The sequence below is a fragment of the Urocampus carinirostris genome, chromosome 2 (assembly GCF_059441175.1).
Source record: "Urocampus carinirostris isolate Australia breed hairy pipefish chromosome 2, RoL_Ucar_1.0, whole genome shotgun sequence".
In the NCBI taxonomy this organism is placed as follows: domain Eukaryota; kingdom Metazoa; phylum Chordata; class Actinopteri; order Syngnathiformes; family Syngnathidae; genus Urocampus; species Urocampus carinirostris.
The window spans coordinates 62,949,608-62,967,132 of NC_142350.1; the positions used below are offsets into that span (position 1 = coordinate 62,949,608).

The window sequence follows — 17,525 nt, forward strand, 5'->3', positions numbered from 1 at the left end:
AAGGAACCGGCTCTTTCGGGTCCTAAACGGCTCTTCGGGTTGTTTTTGCTTCTTTAGTCCCAACATGACCAAATTTCATCTCATTAGCCGTATCGCTTATCCTCATTAGGGTTGCGGGGGGCTGGAGCCCATCCCAGCCATCTCCGGGCAGTGGGCAGGGGACACCCTCAACTGGTTGCCAGCCAATCGCAGGGCACACAGGGACAGACAACTCATTCGCTCATTCACACCTAGGGCCAATTCACCTGAAATGCATGTTTTTGGAATGTGGGAGGAAACCGGAGTGCCCGGAGGAAACCCACGCAAGCACGGGGAGAACATACAAACTCTGCACAGGAAGTATGGAGCTGGATTTCAACCCACGCAGAAGGTTCCCATGACATGAACTGTGCCGCACAAGCGCTAACCACTGCGCCGCCGTGCTGCCCACATGACCAAATATTATGTAAAATTATGCACAAAATGACTTCAAGGAAGGCGGGAATAGAACAAAAAAGAAAAAAATACCAAAATGAAAAAGTAGTAAAAAGCTTAGAAAAAAAGAAACAAAAGGAAGAGAAAAAAGAAGGAACATTTTAGAAAAAAAGCCATAAAAAAAGAAAAGAAAAAAATGTAGGAAAAAAGTAAATAGAGAACAAAAAGAAAAAAGTAACAGCTCAGAAAAAAAAAACTCAATGAGATTTTTTTAAAGGAATTTTTAAAAAAAAGTAGAAAAAAAACACAGAAAAAAGAAGAAAAAGTTTGTGTTGCATTCAAATAATTTCCAATGATATCAAGTGAATCTTGTTGCCAACATTGGATTTCCACTAAAAAATGTGATTAAGTACAGTTCTGTATCTTGCAACCGACTAAATAAGCCCCCAAAAATGTTAATATTATGCGACAAAATATGTCAGGAAATAAAAAGAAATGGATATCTTGTGAAAGAATTGTAAGAACAAACGACGTTTGTAGGCCGTACAACCTTTGCAATAGTACATGAGTCAATTCATTCAAAAGAGAAAAATAATTTTGCATTGCCGGAAACTCAGAAAAACGTAACGTGATGTCAAGTTTTGGAAGTTTGATAATTAATTATCTTGCCACACTTGGGATTATGGTTGCTCACTGTTGTTTCAAGCGCTGCTCACCGACTTTGTGTGAACGCTCAGACCCCTGGAAAATGACAGGGATCATTGATTGAAAGTAATCCAGCTAAAGTAACCCTACCCAACCCTGCGCATACGGCGCACCGGGTGATAAAGAAGACTGTGGAAATCGAGGCGCTGCGATAAAGGGCCCTTTTTCGGTCACGGATCAGCGCCGCATATGGAGATTTGGTATGAGGGGACCCGTCATAATTAAAGACAAAAGGAGCTCTTTCTAACAAAGTGCAGGAGGGGGGAGAGGCACTTGTGTTGTGACAGATGCCAACAAATTGCTCTTCACCATGTACAGTGTGATTGTGCGAACCCATCAGAACTGATTGAAAAAATGAACGCGATGATATTCGGCTTAGTCGCAAAAACAGACGGACGCAGTCTACCGTATTTTTCCGAGCTACAGGCGCTGCTCTACTTAAAGTGTTCTCGTTTGCCCGCGTCCCTGCGTCCTAGACGCATCATTTTTGCCGGGGACGCATAGTCTTGAATCAACGTGCGTCCCCGGGACGCAACTTTTTCTGCCCCAAAATTGTCATTATTAGCCAATTACCGTAATTTCCGCACTATAAGGCGCACCGGGTTATAGGGCGCACCCCCAAAAAATAGTTTTTGGTCCTATATTTTCCATACATAAGGCGCACCGGATTATAAGGCGCTACAATGGGAACGTCGACAAAACATTTAAATAGTTCAGTCCAACTTATTACCCCCTTAACATTCCGAAAGCTTGCAAAGAAGCAAATATGTGTCTAAGACATGTACGGAAACAGTGTCTGTATGATGTCACCAATCACTCAAATGCATCGTTCCACATATCATTCGGAAGGTTAAAGTCTTGGGATTCAAGAAATGCCAATCACTTCTTAGTTTCCATTTTATTTTTTGCTGGCAACTGTGTGGACAGCAAAGTAAGAATTTTATTGTGCAGGGAAACGGGGTTCTTTACTGTGCATATGACAATAAACACTTGAATTGAATTGAGTTTAAAAATAGACTCATCACAGAAACATCAAGATCGTTCTAAAACAAGATACAGGGAAAATATAAATCCGCATAGCTCACCTAAGTTCTCTTGCAGCCATCACGTTCAATAATGATACGTAACCATGGTCTTCTTACAACCGTGAGTGTAGTAAATCCAGGATAGTAAAACATGTTTTCTCTATGCCGTAGTGCAACCCAGTGTGTGATTCACATTCATCTTTTTCGGCCAATTGCAGGCTTTGTTTCGCCCCTTTAGCCCATGCGAGCCTGTAAATGATAAAAAGGATCCGCCCCCTTTACCTCCGAATAACTTTAGCCAACAGTGACTGATTCAAATGATGATTGACACATTGGTTAGGAAATGCAACGGCGGTATATAAATCCCAGCATACACCGCGGACGACTTCGCCTTCGGGGGAAAATCTAGTCGGCGGCTGCTTGCCTTAGTTGCAAGACTTTGCGACTTAATATTGATCCATATATAAGGCGCACTGTATTATAAGGCGCATGGTCGGCTTTTGAAAAAAATAAAGGCTTTTAGGTGCGCCTTATAGTGCGGAAAATACGGTACTTTTTTTAAACAAAGATTTTCCGCACTCCAAACTTTTCGTCAGGCAGATCCGCCATTGTTGTTTTGGTCTCGCGGTTCGAGTTTTCGTCTGCATGCCGATCTCGGCCAACGAGATCTCGTTGCATCGAGATTACGTCATTGTTGTGGTGCTTGTAGTCGAGCAAAGGTTAAGTAAGTATGCCTCTGAAAAAACAGTATTAGGTGAAAATCAACACAAAATTGGTCATTTCTTCAGTGTCAGTAATAAGTCGAAACATAATGCAGAAAGTGATAACAACGGCAATAATTCCGGCACAAAAAAACGGCGGAGAAATTCATACCTGTCAACCTGTACGTTTTTGCCGTACAAAGTATGTTTATTATGCATTTTAAGACGTGTACGACGTACAAGAAAATCTGTACGGAAAAACGAAAATTTGTCAATTATGGGTACCATCTGTCACGAAACTGCAAATCAATCAAGTCAAACGCGTTCGAGTTGTGTAGTGAAAGGAAGTCCGTCTTTTTTTAGAGAACCGGCTTTTTTGGCTCAACTCATTAAAGAGAGCCGGCTCTCAAACGGCTCACTTGCTTTGAGGATTGATATTACAAATTATCTTGTATAAAGAAGTTAAGAAAAATGCGAGTCACCGGGACCCATCACTTTTTACAGGTAAAATGAACACTGTACCTATAAACGGGATAGATTCCGGACAATTGTTCGTAAGTTGAATTTGTTCGCAGTTGTTTCAGTGAACATGTAACACCAAAACATACATGTTTTGAGACTCCTGGGCTTCAACACCCCCCTGCAGAACTGGCTGCTGGACTTCCTCACTGACAGACCCCAGTCAGTGCGGATTGGTCAGAACATCTCCGATGTCATCACCCTCAGCACGGGCTCCCCCCAAGGCTGTGTTCTGAGCCCCCTGCTGTTCACCCTGATGACACACGACTGCGTCCCTAGGTCGGCCACAAACCACATCGTGAAGTTTACTGACGACACAACAGTGGTGGGCCTCATCAGGGACGACAACGACCTGGCCTACAGAGAGGAGGTGGAGCATTTGGTGGGCTGGTGCAGAGACAACAGCCTGGTCCTGAATGTTGACAAAACTAAACAGATCATTATCGACTTCAGGAAAAACCAGCCCAACCATGCCCCACTTCTCATCAACAACAAGGCTGTGGAGGTTGTCAGCAGCACCAAGTTCCTAGGGGTGCACATTACAAACAAACTCACATGGTCCGTGAACACTGCATCACTGATGAAGAGGGCACAGCAGCGCCTGTACTTCCTGCGGAGGATGAGGAGAGCCCACCTGCCCCCACCCACCCTCATCACATTCTACAGGGGCACCATAGAGAGCATCCTGACCAGCTGTATCTCTGTGTGGTGTGGAGGCTGCAGTGCCTCCGATTGGGGTAGTGTGAGGAGGGTGATGAGGACAGCAGAGAAAATCTTCGGGACTTCTCTCCCCTCCATTCAGGACATTGGTCAGAAGCGCTGCCTATCCCGAGCCAAGAACATCATTAGGGACCCCTCTCACCCCCATCATGGACTGTTCACTCTGCTAGCCTCTGGGAAGAGGTACTGCAGTGTGCGGTGCAGGACCACCAGGTTCTGCAATAGATTTGTCCCCCTGGCCATTAGACTGTTAAATGGTCAATCACGCACATAGTAAGTCTACACTGCTGCTAATCTGTACATCTGTTTGTTTGTTTGGGTTTTTTTGCACTACTGGCAGTTCTCTATACCTAGCCACTCCTTCTCCTCTGCACTATCGTACTACAGTGTTATTGTTACTGTATAGTGACTTGTTTACCTGACTGCCCATTTTGCACATCTGGTTAGCTGCACCTCTTGCACTCTTGCACTCTTTGTACTACTGTATAATACTATACATAGCCATAATTATTTCGTATATTATTAGTACTTCCAACTCAACACAACATTTTATTTATATCAGTACATTCAAGGAAACTTGTGCGGGTCAGATGTATCGACATTTTGTTCTGTATACACGTGTACTAGAATGACAATAAAGTATATCTGAATCTGAATGTCATCTTGAAAGACAATTTAAACTTTAAATAAAATGGAAAACACGGTCTACTAACACTAGCATAAAGAGCATGCTTACCAAATATCAGCTTCGCTCTATCAGTATTCATTTTATCTCTGAAAAGTGATGAGTCCCGGGGACTCGCATGCTCAAAAATCTATGGGTCCCAACAGAGATCTATGGGTCCCCAAAATTTAGTTGTTATCGAGGTTGAAATTGTAAATCGGTGACAAATATATAATAAAAATCTATATATTCATTCAGTTTTAATCATCAAATTATTAATTTATTTATTTATCATCAATTATTTGTAGGTAATATACTTATTAAAGGGATAACCACAAACCTGTCTTTTTTTCATTTTCTCCTTTTATACTTCCTTTTTTTCTTAACTTCTTTATACAACACCGTCATTCGTAACATAATGCATCAAAGCAAGTGAGCCGTTGAAGAGCCGGCTCTCTTGAATGAGTTGAGCCGAAAAAGCCGGTTCTCTAAAAAGAGACAGACTTTTCACTACACAACTCGAGATCGGCATGAGACAAAAACTCGAACCGCGAGACCAAAACAACAATGGCGGATCTGCCTGACGAAAAGTTTGGAGTGCGGTAAATCTTTGTTTAGAAAAAATGTAATAGGGTAATAATGACAATTTCGTGTCAAAAAAGTTGCATCCCGGGGACGCACGTTGATTTGAGACTATGCGTCCCCAGCAAAAATGATGCCTCTAGGACGCAGGGACTGAATCCAATGAAACATGTTTCTTCTCAATCCCAAATCTTCTCAAATCTATCCTGTCCAGATCGAGATCGTTCACAAGAACCAAGCCCCCATGCTGATGGGACCTCAGCAGAGCCGAAGTTTCTTCTCTTCGCTGGTGAGGCGTCGGCGGGCCGAGAGCAACGACTGACCCGGCAAAATGAAGCCTCTAGGGGGCGAACCCTCCTCCACTCTATTTGACCCGCTAGCAACTAAGTAATGCGCGGGGGCTAATGTGCTTGCCTGCCTGGTAACACAGGAAAGTGTATGTTCTGCCGGGTGGGTCTCGGACCCCGTTCGGATCCACAATTTTTCGTTATCGCTGTTTACATGAATGTGTTTTGTCTTCAGGCCTCTGCAAAGTACAGTGGTACCTTCGCTTCGGTGACGTGCGGTGACATTCGTGTCTGGTGAGCAGGGTTGGGTAGGGTTACTTTAACTGGATTACTTTCAATTACTTTTGGATTACTCCAATACCAAATATGCTAATAAAAGACAAAAAAACTAAATATGAATAAAACGACAAAATTTTGTGCAGGCTTGGGGAGTAACGGAATACATGGAACGGCAAAAATGATGTTGGCAAGCTGTTTGGATTTATTTTCATTTTGTTTCTGTCGCATTTGAGTTAGTTTTGCCAGAGATCAAAGAGATCAAAGCCAGGAGAGAAAGTTTACCACCTGTTGTGAGTCATCATTTTATTCATATTTAGTTTATTTTGTCTTTTATTAGCATATTTGGTCTTGGAGTAATCCAAAAGTAATTGAAAGTAATCCAGTTAAAGTAACCCTACCCAACCCTGCTGGTGAGGCACAGTCCGATTTACAACTACATAAACCTTTATCTGTCATTTGATTGGAAAAGCAAGAAAACCATCTATAAACTGCAGTATAGAATCAAGTATGGTATCGTCTATCCGCTGATCCCTTTGAATTCAAGTTCAATAAATGGGTACCGTATTTTCCAGACTATAAGTCGCGGTGTTATTTTTTCATAGTTTGGTGTACGACTTACATGTGAAATTATTCACTCATTATTTTATCATTGAGTTTTTCCTTTTTATTACAGGTACTGTATATAACTTCACATGTTATTTTCACATGAAACCACATGAGGGCGCTCTAGACCTGTGTTAATAAATTCAACCTTGCCCTGCTGTGTGGGGGACATTTTTCGAAGTGTAAATAGAAAGCGAAATGGCTTATCTTCCTCCAGAGTCGGAGGAGTTGTTCACCGGTAAAAGTGGCACGAATATTTTATTGGATTTCTTGATTCGGAATGAAACTGATAGTTGGGTAAGCTTGTTCTTTATGCTTGTTATCGGAATAACTCGTAATCTGTTACTTTGTTACTGGGGTATTCAAGCTTGTCTAAGATAATGTTGGTATACCGCGTTCTCTATTGTACCGTATTTTCCGCACTATAAGGCGCACCTAAAAGCCTTTATTTTTTTCAAAAGCTGACCATGCGCCTTATAATGCAGTGCGCCTTATTTATGGATCAACATTAAGTTTTCCAACTAACTTGCAGCCGCCGACTAGATTTTCCCCCGAACGCCAAGTAGTACGCGGTGTATGCTGGGATTTATTTACCGGCGTTTCATTGGCTAACCAATGTGTCAATCATCATTTGAATCGATCACTATTGGCTAAAGTTATTCGGAGGTCAAGGGGCGGATCCTTTTTATCATTTACAGGCTGGCATTGGCTTAGACTGTAAAACAAAGCCTGCAATTGGCCGAAAAAGATGTGTCAATCATCAGTTGAATCGCTCACTATTGGCTAAAGTTATTCGGAGGTCAAGGGGCGGATCCTTTTTATCATTTACTGGCTGGCATTGGCTGAAGCGGCAAAACAAAGCCTGCAATTGGCCGAAAAAGATGAATGTGTATAGCATTTGGCTGACGGCATAGAGAAAGCATTTTTTTCTATTCTGTATTTGTAAATATTTTATTCTCCTGGATTTACTACCCTCACGGATATAAGAGGACATTGGCTGCACATTATTATGAACACAACGACTTCGGTGAGCTACTTCGGGTTTTATATTGTCCCTGTATCTTGTTTCAGACTGAACTCGATGTTTCTGTGATAAGTGGTGCAGATAATGGATGGAATGGAGTGTCTATTTTTAAATTAAACTCAATTCCAAGTGTTTATTGTCATATGCACAGTAAAGTTGCGAGCGAAAAAGAAAATAGAAACTAAGGAATGGTTGGCATTTCTTGAATCCCAAGACTTTAACCTTCCGAAAGATGGAACGATGCATTTGAGTGACATCATACGGACACCGCATCCGCACGTGTTCTCGACACGTATTTGCGTCTTTGCAAGCTTTCGGAATGTTAAGGGGGTAATAAGTTTGACTGAACTATCTGACTGTTTTGTCGACGTTCCTATTGTAGCGCCTTATAATCCGGTGCGTCTTATGTATGTCAAAAATAGGACCAAAAAATATTTTTTCGGGGTGCGCCCTTTAAACCGGTGCGCCTTATAGTGCGGAAAATACGGTACTTTTATTTTAAATTGCCTTTTAAGATGATATTTATGTTTTTTTGTTTTTTTAATTCCCCTAAAAATGAGACTTATACTCCAAGTATGACTCATACATGTTTTTTCCTTCTTAATCGTGTATTTTTTGGCTGCTGAGACTTATACTCCGGAAAGACTTATAGTCTGGGAAATGCGGTAATCCTCCTCTTATTATAAAAAAGTCCATGTAACAGAAAAAAAACATAGTATTGGATGGCTGGCCTTGCTGTTAGCTTGCTAATACTATCTCTCATTTTAGTATTTGGGGCTAAGGGTCTCACTATTACGCCACCGTCCACCAGAGGGCGCCAACCAGGTGTGGAACTGAGCACAGGTGTGTCCAATCACCACACACCTGGTCATTTTTATTTCCACTGTCCTATCTACCTCTGATTTGTTTTTATTGCCTTTTTCTGGTTTGGACATTTGTTTGGTTGTTTTTGTGTCCACTTTTTTTGTTTGTCCTTGCATTTCCACTGCCATGCCATGTTAGCTTTATTTTGTTCTGGTTCCTTGTTTGGACACTTTGTTAGTAGTTTAGTGCCCACTTTTTAGTTTGTTACTTTGTTCTTTGCATTTTTAATTTTGGGTTTTGGTCTTGGTTTCTGGTTTGGACTTTGTCAGGTTTTGTTTTGTTTGGACATGACGTATTTTTTGTGGCGACTTGTTTGTTTGTTACTTTGTTCCTTGCATTTTTAATTTTGGGTTTTTTGTCTTATTTTCTGGTTTGGGCTTTTCGGGTTTTGTTTTGTTTGGACATGTCGTGGGCAGGCGTGTGCGGCAAAGTTCTGAGGTCATGAGATCGAACTTCCTGTGTGGAATTTGCATTTGCTCCCCGTGCTTGCATGGGTTTCCTCTGGGCACTCCGGTTTCCTCCCACTTTCCAAAAACATGCATCTCAGGTTAATTGGCCGGTCCAAATTGTCCCTGGGTGTGAATGAGCGAGTGAGTTATCTGTCTCTGTGTGCCCTGCAACTGGCTGGGATGGGCTCCAGCACCCCCGCGACCCTACTGAGGATAAGCAGTGCAGATAATGGATGGATGGATGGATGGATGGATAGACGTGTCGTATTTTTGTTCCCAGTTTTTTGTTTGTTCCTTGCATTTTAATTTTGAGTTTTGGTCTTGGGTTGGACTTTGTCAGGTTTCGTTTTGTTTGGACATGTATTTTTTGTGCCCGCTTGTTTGTTACTTTGTTCCTTGCATTTTAATTTTAAATATTTTTTTTGTCTTAGATTCTGGTTTGGGCTTTTTCAGGTTTTGTTTTGTTTGGACATGCCATATTTTTGTGTCCACTTGTTTGTTATTTTGTGTCCACTTGTTTGTTATTTTGTTCCTTGCATTTTTACTTTTGAGTTTTGATCTTGGTTTCTGGTTTAGACTTTGTCAGGTTTTGTTTTGTTTGGATATGTTGTAGTTTTTGTGCACACTTGTTTGTTTGTTACTTTGTTTGTGGTTTTGTTAAAAAAATGCCATCCTTATTTTGAGCCCCCCTGGTTCAGTTCCTGCTGCCCTTGCACCTGGGTCCACCTGCAAAACGCGATCAGAACAGTAATATGTTTTATGATGTAAAAATTCAGCGATTTTGAAAACGAAAACCCGCAAAAATTGTGAAGTTAAATGAGAAAAACTTTAACGCCGAATAGATACAACCATTTAATATTCTTTATAATTTCACATTTTCATGACGACAGGTGAGGCACAATCTTAGCCGCCTCCCCTGCTCCCCTGACCGCATGTCACTGCTTCACTTTTTGACTTTGGTGTTGTCTTTATGCATTGTCCTATCAGCCCGAATGAGGTGGGGTTCAAGGGTTGGGGTCCCGACTGAGTGAGGAGGTTGAAAAGTTTTCACTGCCAGCTAGTTTCCCTTTTTGCCATCTGTTTTTAGTACATTTTGTCATGAAAAAGCACCTTAGCTACCACACCGAGAAAAGAACAGTATTTTTTTTTACATGCCAATTTTTATTGTGAAAAAAAACTATAAAAAACCACACCGAGAAAAGAACAGTATTTTTTTTTACATGCCAATTTTTATTGTGAAAAAAAACTATAAAAAATCATTGTGCAGTTCAACAGTTCCATCACTGTTCATTATCAATCATTTTTTGAACTCTAAATGTTTATTTTTGTGCCTCACGCGTGAATGTCCTCCACATTTGATGCTGCTTGTTAATTTTCTTTGTGCGCGACTCCCACCGGTCGCCATTATTAAGAAAAAGGAACAAAGAAAAAAACACGCATGCCACTTCATTTACAGAGATGGTCGGTTGAGTTTTAAGTAGGTTGCCGTGTTTTATTTGAGCGGGAAAAGAGGACTGTCAGGCTTTCTTGTGCAGATTTTTCCCAAAAAGTTTTTGTTGTATTTTTGTTTTTGTTCCCTTTTTTACAGTAGCACTCGTTGAAAATTGAACGGTAATTGTACGCTATTACGTATAACTTTGTGGTGATACTTATTAAGAAGCGACTGTGAACCTGCTTATTGTTTTTGTATGAGTAGAAAGACATTAAAAAAAATAAAAAAATAAAAAATATACATATATATATATATATATATATATATATATATATATATATATATATATATATATATATATATATATATATATATATATATATATATATACAAGCGATTAATGTGCCAAGGAATAATTGTTAAACTGAATAATCAGTTACAATTTAAAAACAAAAAAATGAATATGATAATAATGATAGAATAATAGTTTTATAAAGTCAGTTTACAGAAATGTCGTTTTTTTATGCACTGTAAAATAATGTCTAAAAAACAATCTATTTATTAATTTATCATATTATTAAATATATTTTTTGGGGTAAAATGCAAAATTCTTCATTTGCCTTTTGACAATGTGGAATAAAATGAGATATTATGTCAGGACCAGAACAGGAAACAGAACCCACTCGCGTAACGTTACTCACAGTTTTATTGGGGAAAAGAGAAAGGAGTGCACACTCGATCCGGAGATCGTTGCTCGCGGGGAGTAGGTTGCTCAGCCGCGGAAGTGGGACTTCCGTGGCGAGCGATGGCGGTGTCGGGAATGGGAAAATTCGAAATCAAACAGATCGTAGCGGGAGCAAAACAAGAGCAAAAGCACAGAACAGGCAAAAAAAAAAGGGCTTGCTGTGTAAAAACGGAGATTTGCAGATGGACCGACAAAAGGGGACTAACAGGACACAGTTTGAATACTGACAGGGAGCCAATCTGTCAACAAGCTCCAGCTGGCGTCCACGGGCGGGGCCAATTGGGCGCCATGGCAACCGTGACAGAAGCTGGCGCCACACGGCGGGGGCCAATTGGGCGCCATGGCAACCGTGACAATTGATTCATATAAATATTTTCAAAATCATTTGATCAGCTTGCTACATTAATTATCTTTCTAAATGAAATGTTATATTTCTTAAAGTTTACATTTACCAGAAATACGGTAAAAGGTAATGTATCAAACAAGTATTTATACATAATTAACAAAAAAATCCTCCATTTTTTCCCCCAATCAAGTGCTAAAGTGATTCATTTGATCTCTTTTCACCGGAACTACTATTTCATTTTTTTTCTTATGACGGTAATTCATCAAATAGATGTGCAGAAAAATATTATGTACCATGAGGTGATTTGAAAATCTACCAGATTTCTCCACATATTCTGTCACGCACAGTTGTCATCTAGGTGGTGCTACAGGTCCTGCCTTACTCAAAAGGTGCCCTTTATAGATAACAAATACAAATAATCTTTAAATGTGATTATATACACATTTTTTTTTTAATAAACGTACACTTTATGTAAGTGCACGTTTTTTCTTAAAGGGACAGTATGTATTACTTGAGCGCTACATATTGCTGTATTGTTTAATGCAATTCCAATGCAACTAAAAATTGTTCTTCTCATTTATTTCCGTTTTCTTATTAGAATAGAATATACCTTTATTGTCATTGTAACAAAACGAGTTGAACATATTGTGACAACGAAATTGGACGTGGCACTCCAATTTCACGTTTTACAGTGAGGATAAAATAAACAAAGAAGATAAGGAAAAAGATAATTATTTCGGGTACTCATAGCAGCAAGATGCCAGACAATTATGTCAGCTCCCTGTAGGTCACAGGTGTCAAACAGGCGGCCTGCGGGCCAGATCAGGCCCGCTAAGGGATTGAATCCGGCCCGCGAGACAACACTCAGAGAAGCGCAAGAGAAAAACGAGCTGCAGGTTGAAATAGCCAGGTGCCTCTCACAAACACTGCACTTGTATTCCTCTCTTTCCCTCCTCTTTTCAGTCCTCTCTTTCAGTCTCTCTTTTACTCCATCTCTGTTCCTCTTTTTCTATTTCTCTCTGTATTTTTACCTTATTTTGCTTTCTTCCTTTGTCTCTTTCTCTCTCTTGCTCTCCCTCTTTCCACCCTTCTCTCTTTCTTTCTATTTGTCTTTGGATTTTACTTTCTCTCCCTTTTTCCCCCCTCTCTCACTATTCCTCTTTTTACCTCTTTTGTTTTTCATATTCTCTCTCTCTCTCTCTCTCTCTCTCTCTCTCTCTCTCCCTTTGTTTGTCCCACCCTCTCTCTTTTTCTCTCCCTCTTTCAATCTTATTTCTTTCTCACTAATCTACTAGCCCGGCCCCCCGAGAGAATGTTTGTTCTATCATGCGGCCCCCGAGTTAAAATGAGTTTGACACCCCTGCTTTAGGTGAACCTCATGTTATATAAAATAAATGCAAATTTCTTGACCCATAAATTTTTTCTTAAAAAGCATGTGTATATTGTTATTTTGATAGTTCGTGTACAATATATTTTCTCATATGAATAAACAAGGTACTGAATACACACTGGCATGTTCATACGTCAGTTAAATTCAAGTTTTCTTATGTTTGTGTTCTGCGAAAGAGCTTGCACTTGTTTACCTTTTTGTAAAAGATTGCGCTCCACAATAGCACACTTAAAAAAAATCAAGCAGGATATATACAGTGTAGAAAATTTTCATCCTAGGTGCATGTCCACTGTGAGAGAGATAAACTAAAAAGAAAAATCCAGAAATCACAACGCATGACTTTTTAACTATTTATTTGTGTGATATAGCTGCAAATGAGTATTTGAACACCTGAGAAAATGAATTTTAATATTTGGGACAGTAGCCTTTGTTTGCTATTATCCCAACAGATCTTATCTAGATCAGTCAGACTGTCGCTTAGAAACACGGAGGGATGGTGTTCTTCGGATTGTATTCTTCAAGATTTTCGATTGGGTTCTGTTCTGAAGACTGCCTGGGCTATACTAGAATCTCGATATGCCTCTTATGGAACCGATCCTTGGTTTTCCTGGCTATGTGTTTCAGGTCGTTGTCGTGTTGGAAGAACCAGCCACGACCCATCTTCAATGCTCTGTCTAAGGGAAGGAGGTTGTCCCAGTCATCCTCTCTTTAATGCAGTGCACTCGCCCTGTCCCATGTGCAAAAAAACACCCCCATAGTATGATGCTTCCACCACCATGAATCACAGTAGGGATGGTGTTGTTCGGATTGTACTTTTTATTGTTTTTCCTCCATACACGCTTAGTGGAATTATGTCCAAAAAGTTCTATTTTGGTCTCATCTGACCACAAAACTTTCTCCCATGACACCTCTGTATCATCTAAATGGTCATATGCAAACTTAAGACGGGCCTTGACATGTTCTGGTTTAGGCAGGGGAACCTCTCGTGCCATGCATGATTTCAAATCATGATGTCTTAGTGTATTAACTACATTAACCTTGGAAACGGTGGTCTCAGCTCTTTTCAGATCATTGACCAACTCCTGTTGTATTGTTCTGGGCTGATTCCTCACCTTTCTCAGAATCATTCAGACCCCACAAGGTGATATACAGTATTGCACGGGACTCCACTCAGATTGAGATTGACCGTCATGTTTAGCTTCTTCCATTTTCTTATGATTCCTCCAACAGTGGACCTTTTTTCACCAAGCTGCTTGACAATTGCTCCGTAGCCCTTTCCATCCCTGTGGAGGTGTACAATTTTGTTCTCTAATGTCTTTGGACAGGTCTTTGGTCTTCGCCATGTTATATGTTCAAGTCTTATTGATTGTATGGGATGGACAGGTGTCTTGATGCAGCCAAGGACCTCGAACAGGTTCATCTGATTTAGGATGATACATGGAGGACTTCGAATGGGCGGACGAACAGGTCTTTCAGAGTCAGAATTCTAGATGATACACAGGTGATCAAATACTTATTTACAGCTGTATCACAAAAATAAAATGTTAAAAAAATCATGGATTGTAATTTCTGGATTTTTCTTTTTAGTTTATCTCTCTCAGAGACATGCACCTATGATGAAAATGTCAGCCCCCTCCATGATTTCTAAGTGGGAGAAATAGCAAAACAGCAGGGTATTCAAATACACATTTTCTTCACTGTATATAACTTTTGAAATATAGTACAGTGTTTCCACATCTGCATTTAAAAAACGATGGTCACGGCGCAAAAAGCATGTCACCTGCCCGCTAATTGTCGCCATTGCATCCCTGCATGTTTTAGACGCTCTTTAAAACGTGAGAAACTTTGTTTTTTTCCGAACATGTTCTTTGTTTTTGTTTTCTTCTTCACTCTGGAAAATGTACTGCCACGTCTTTGTTGATCCCAAAGCGGAAAACAAATGCCTGTTGATGTCAAAGAAGATGAAGACGATGACACTGTAATGAAATTGTACGAATAAAAATAAGAAAGAAAAAAACACGAGTTCTGGTTTTTATGTCAATTAAGGGGTTGTTACGGTCTACGCAAGAGCTAATTCCTGCTAACTGTTGGGTTTGAATGACATTAAATGCTCTTGATTTGTTCAAAATCGCTTACTTGAACTGAATTTGCTCCGTTGCTCTTAAGCAAAAGTTGAAGCCGAAATGCTTATTATGATTGTGAAATCAGTTATGTGTTTATTTCATATCTTTCTTTTTAAATCTATTGCATAATACTAATTCGAGTCGGTATTACAATTTATTCCATTTAGTTGTGATTGCTTCAGCAAGGCACGACTACATTGCCAAGTGCTGTAAGCACACAGCTATGTGCGCCGCTAGCAAAGTGTTGGGCTGGCTATGCCAGCCCAAATATAGCACAAGCTAGCTGTAAACCAGGGGTGTCAAACTCATTTGAACTCGAGGGCCACACGATAGAACAAACATTCTGTCGGGGGCCGGACTAGTAGATTAAAGAGAAAAAAAAAGAGAGATACAGAAATAAAAGAAAGAGGGAGGGATAAGGCCCTGGGTGTGAATGAGGGCAGGACAAAGAAAGAAAAGAGAGAGAGGGAGACAGCGTGAAAAACAAAAGATAAAAAGTCGTGAGAGAGGGGGAAAAGAAAGGGAGAGGAAGAAAGAAATCCAAAGAGAAATAGAAAGACTGACAGAAAAGAGAAAAGAGAGAAAATGAGAGAAGGAAGTTAGAGCAAAATAAGTTAAAAAGACACAGAGAGAGAAAGAAACAAAGAGCAACAAAAGAAGGGAAAAAAAAGAGACACAGAGAGTGAAAGAGACAGAGATTGGGAGAAAAGGCGTGGACAAAAGAGAGGGAGAGGGGGAGGAAGAGAGGAAGAAAGGGAGAGAGAGAGAGAGAGAGAAATACAAGTACAGTGTCTTTGTTTGAGGCACCTGGCTTTGGCAACATCAAGTGGACCTATTTCAAACTGCAGCTCGTTTTTCTCTTGCGCTTCTCTGAGTGTTGTCTCGCGGGCCGGTTTCAATACTTTAGCGGGCCTGATCTGGCCCGCGGGCCGCCTCTTTGACACCTGTGCTGTAAACACTGTTGGTGATTAGTTGGGCTGGTACAGCCAGCCCAAGTATTAGCGCAAACTAGCTGTAGATACTGTCGACAATGCTAACTTCTTCATAGTAAAAATTTTTGGTAATGGCTATATTTTAACGACTTCATATTTACAAATAATGCTAATGGACTCATGTTTATGAGTTATGCTAATGGAAACATGCTAAAAAGTGATGCTAACAGCTAAATGCTAACTTTTTCATGTTAAAAAAATTTGGTAATGGCAATATTTTAAAGACTTCATATTTACAAATTATGGTAATGTCCTCATGTTGATGAGTTATGCTAATGGTAACATGCTAAAAAGTGATGCTAACAGCTAAATGCTAACTTTTTCATGTTAAAAAAATTTGGTAATGGCAATATTTTAACGACTTCATATTTACAAATAATGCTAATGGACTCATGTTTATTAGTTATAATAATTTCCTTTGTATTGTCATTCTTTGTAACAATGTGTACATTTTGGATACATGATAAAAAGTGATGCTAACGGCAAAATGCTAACTTCTTCATGTTAAAAAAATTTGGTAATGGCAATATTTTAAAGACTTCATATTTACAAATTATGGTAATGTCCTCATGTTGATGAGTTATGCTAATGGAAACATGCTAAAAAGTGATGCTAACAGCTAAATGCTAACTTTTTCATGTTAAAAAAATTTGGTAATGGCAATATTTTAAAGACTTCATATTTACAAATTATGGTAATGTCCTCATGTTGATGAGTTATGCTAATGGAAACATGCTAAAAAGTGATGCTAACAGCTAAATGCTAACTTTTTCATGTTAAAAAAATTTGGTAATGGCAATATTTTAAAGACTTCATATTTACAAATTATGGTAATGTCCTCATGTTGATGAGTTATGCTAATGGTAACATGCTAAAAAGTGATGCTAACAGCTAAATGCTAACTTTTTCATGTTAAAAAAATTTGGTAATGGCAATATTTTAAAGACTTCATATTTACAAATTATGGTAATGTCCTCATGTTGATGAGTTATGCTAATGGAAACATGCTAAAAAGTGATGCTAACAGCTAAATGCTAACTTTTTCATGTTAAAAAAAATTGGTAATGGCAATATTTTAAAGACTTCATATTTACAAATTATGGTAATGTCCTCATGTTGATGAGTTATGCTAATGGAAACATGCTAAAAAGTGATGCTAACGGCTAAATGCTAACTTCTTCATGTTAAAAACATTTGGTAATGGCAATATTTTAAAGACTTCATATTTACAAATTATGGTAATGGCCTCATGTTTATGAGTTATGCTAATGGATACATGCTAAAAAGTGATGCTAACAGCTAAATGCTAACTTTTTCATGCTAAAAAATTTTGGTAATGGAAATATTTTAACGACATCATATTTACAAATTATGCTAATGGCCTCATGTCGATGAGTTATGCTAATGGTGATGCTAACAGCTAAATGCTAACTTCTTCATGCTAAAAATTTTTGGTAATGGCAATATTGTAACGACTTCATATTCCCCCCCAACAGAACCAAGTAAAAAATGACAGAAACATCTCTCTGTGTTAAAAACTTTATGCAAATCATAATGCTAAAAACCGGGGTTATATATACATGCCGGGATCATCTTCCAGATCAATCACAACTCTTACAATTGCAGCGGGAATTATCTATTTTGTATTATTTTTCTCATTG

The 17,525-nt window shown here is 39.4% G+C and overlaps 1 protein-coding gene across 4 annotated transcripts in view; it reads left to right on the top strand.

Annotated features, from left to right (window-relative positions):
• The window catches only part of dgkb (diacylglycerol kinase, beta), a 157,354-nt gene that overhangs the window by 127,493 nt on the left and 12,336 nt on the right, over positions 1-17,525 (top strand). For 3 of the 4 annotated variants that reach the window (XM_088327479.1, XM_088327480.1, XM_088327477.1), the window contains one exon: positions 5,545-5,935. The exons of the other annotated variant lie outside the window; for it this stretch is intronic. In XM_088327479.1, coding sequence (XP_088183605.1) covers positions 5,545-5,652 — 108 coding nt within the window. In that variant the 3' untranslated portion in view covers positions 5,653-5,935. Of the gene's footprint in view, positions 1-5,544; positions 5,936-17,525 lie in introns of those variants that run through there. 4 annotated transcript variants of the gene reach the window in all.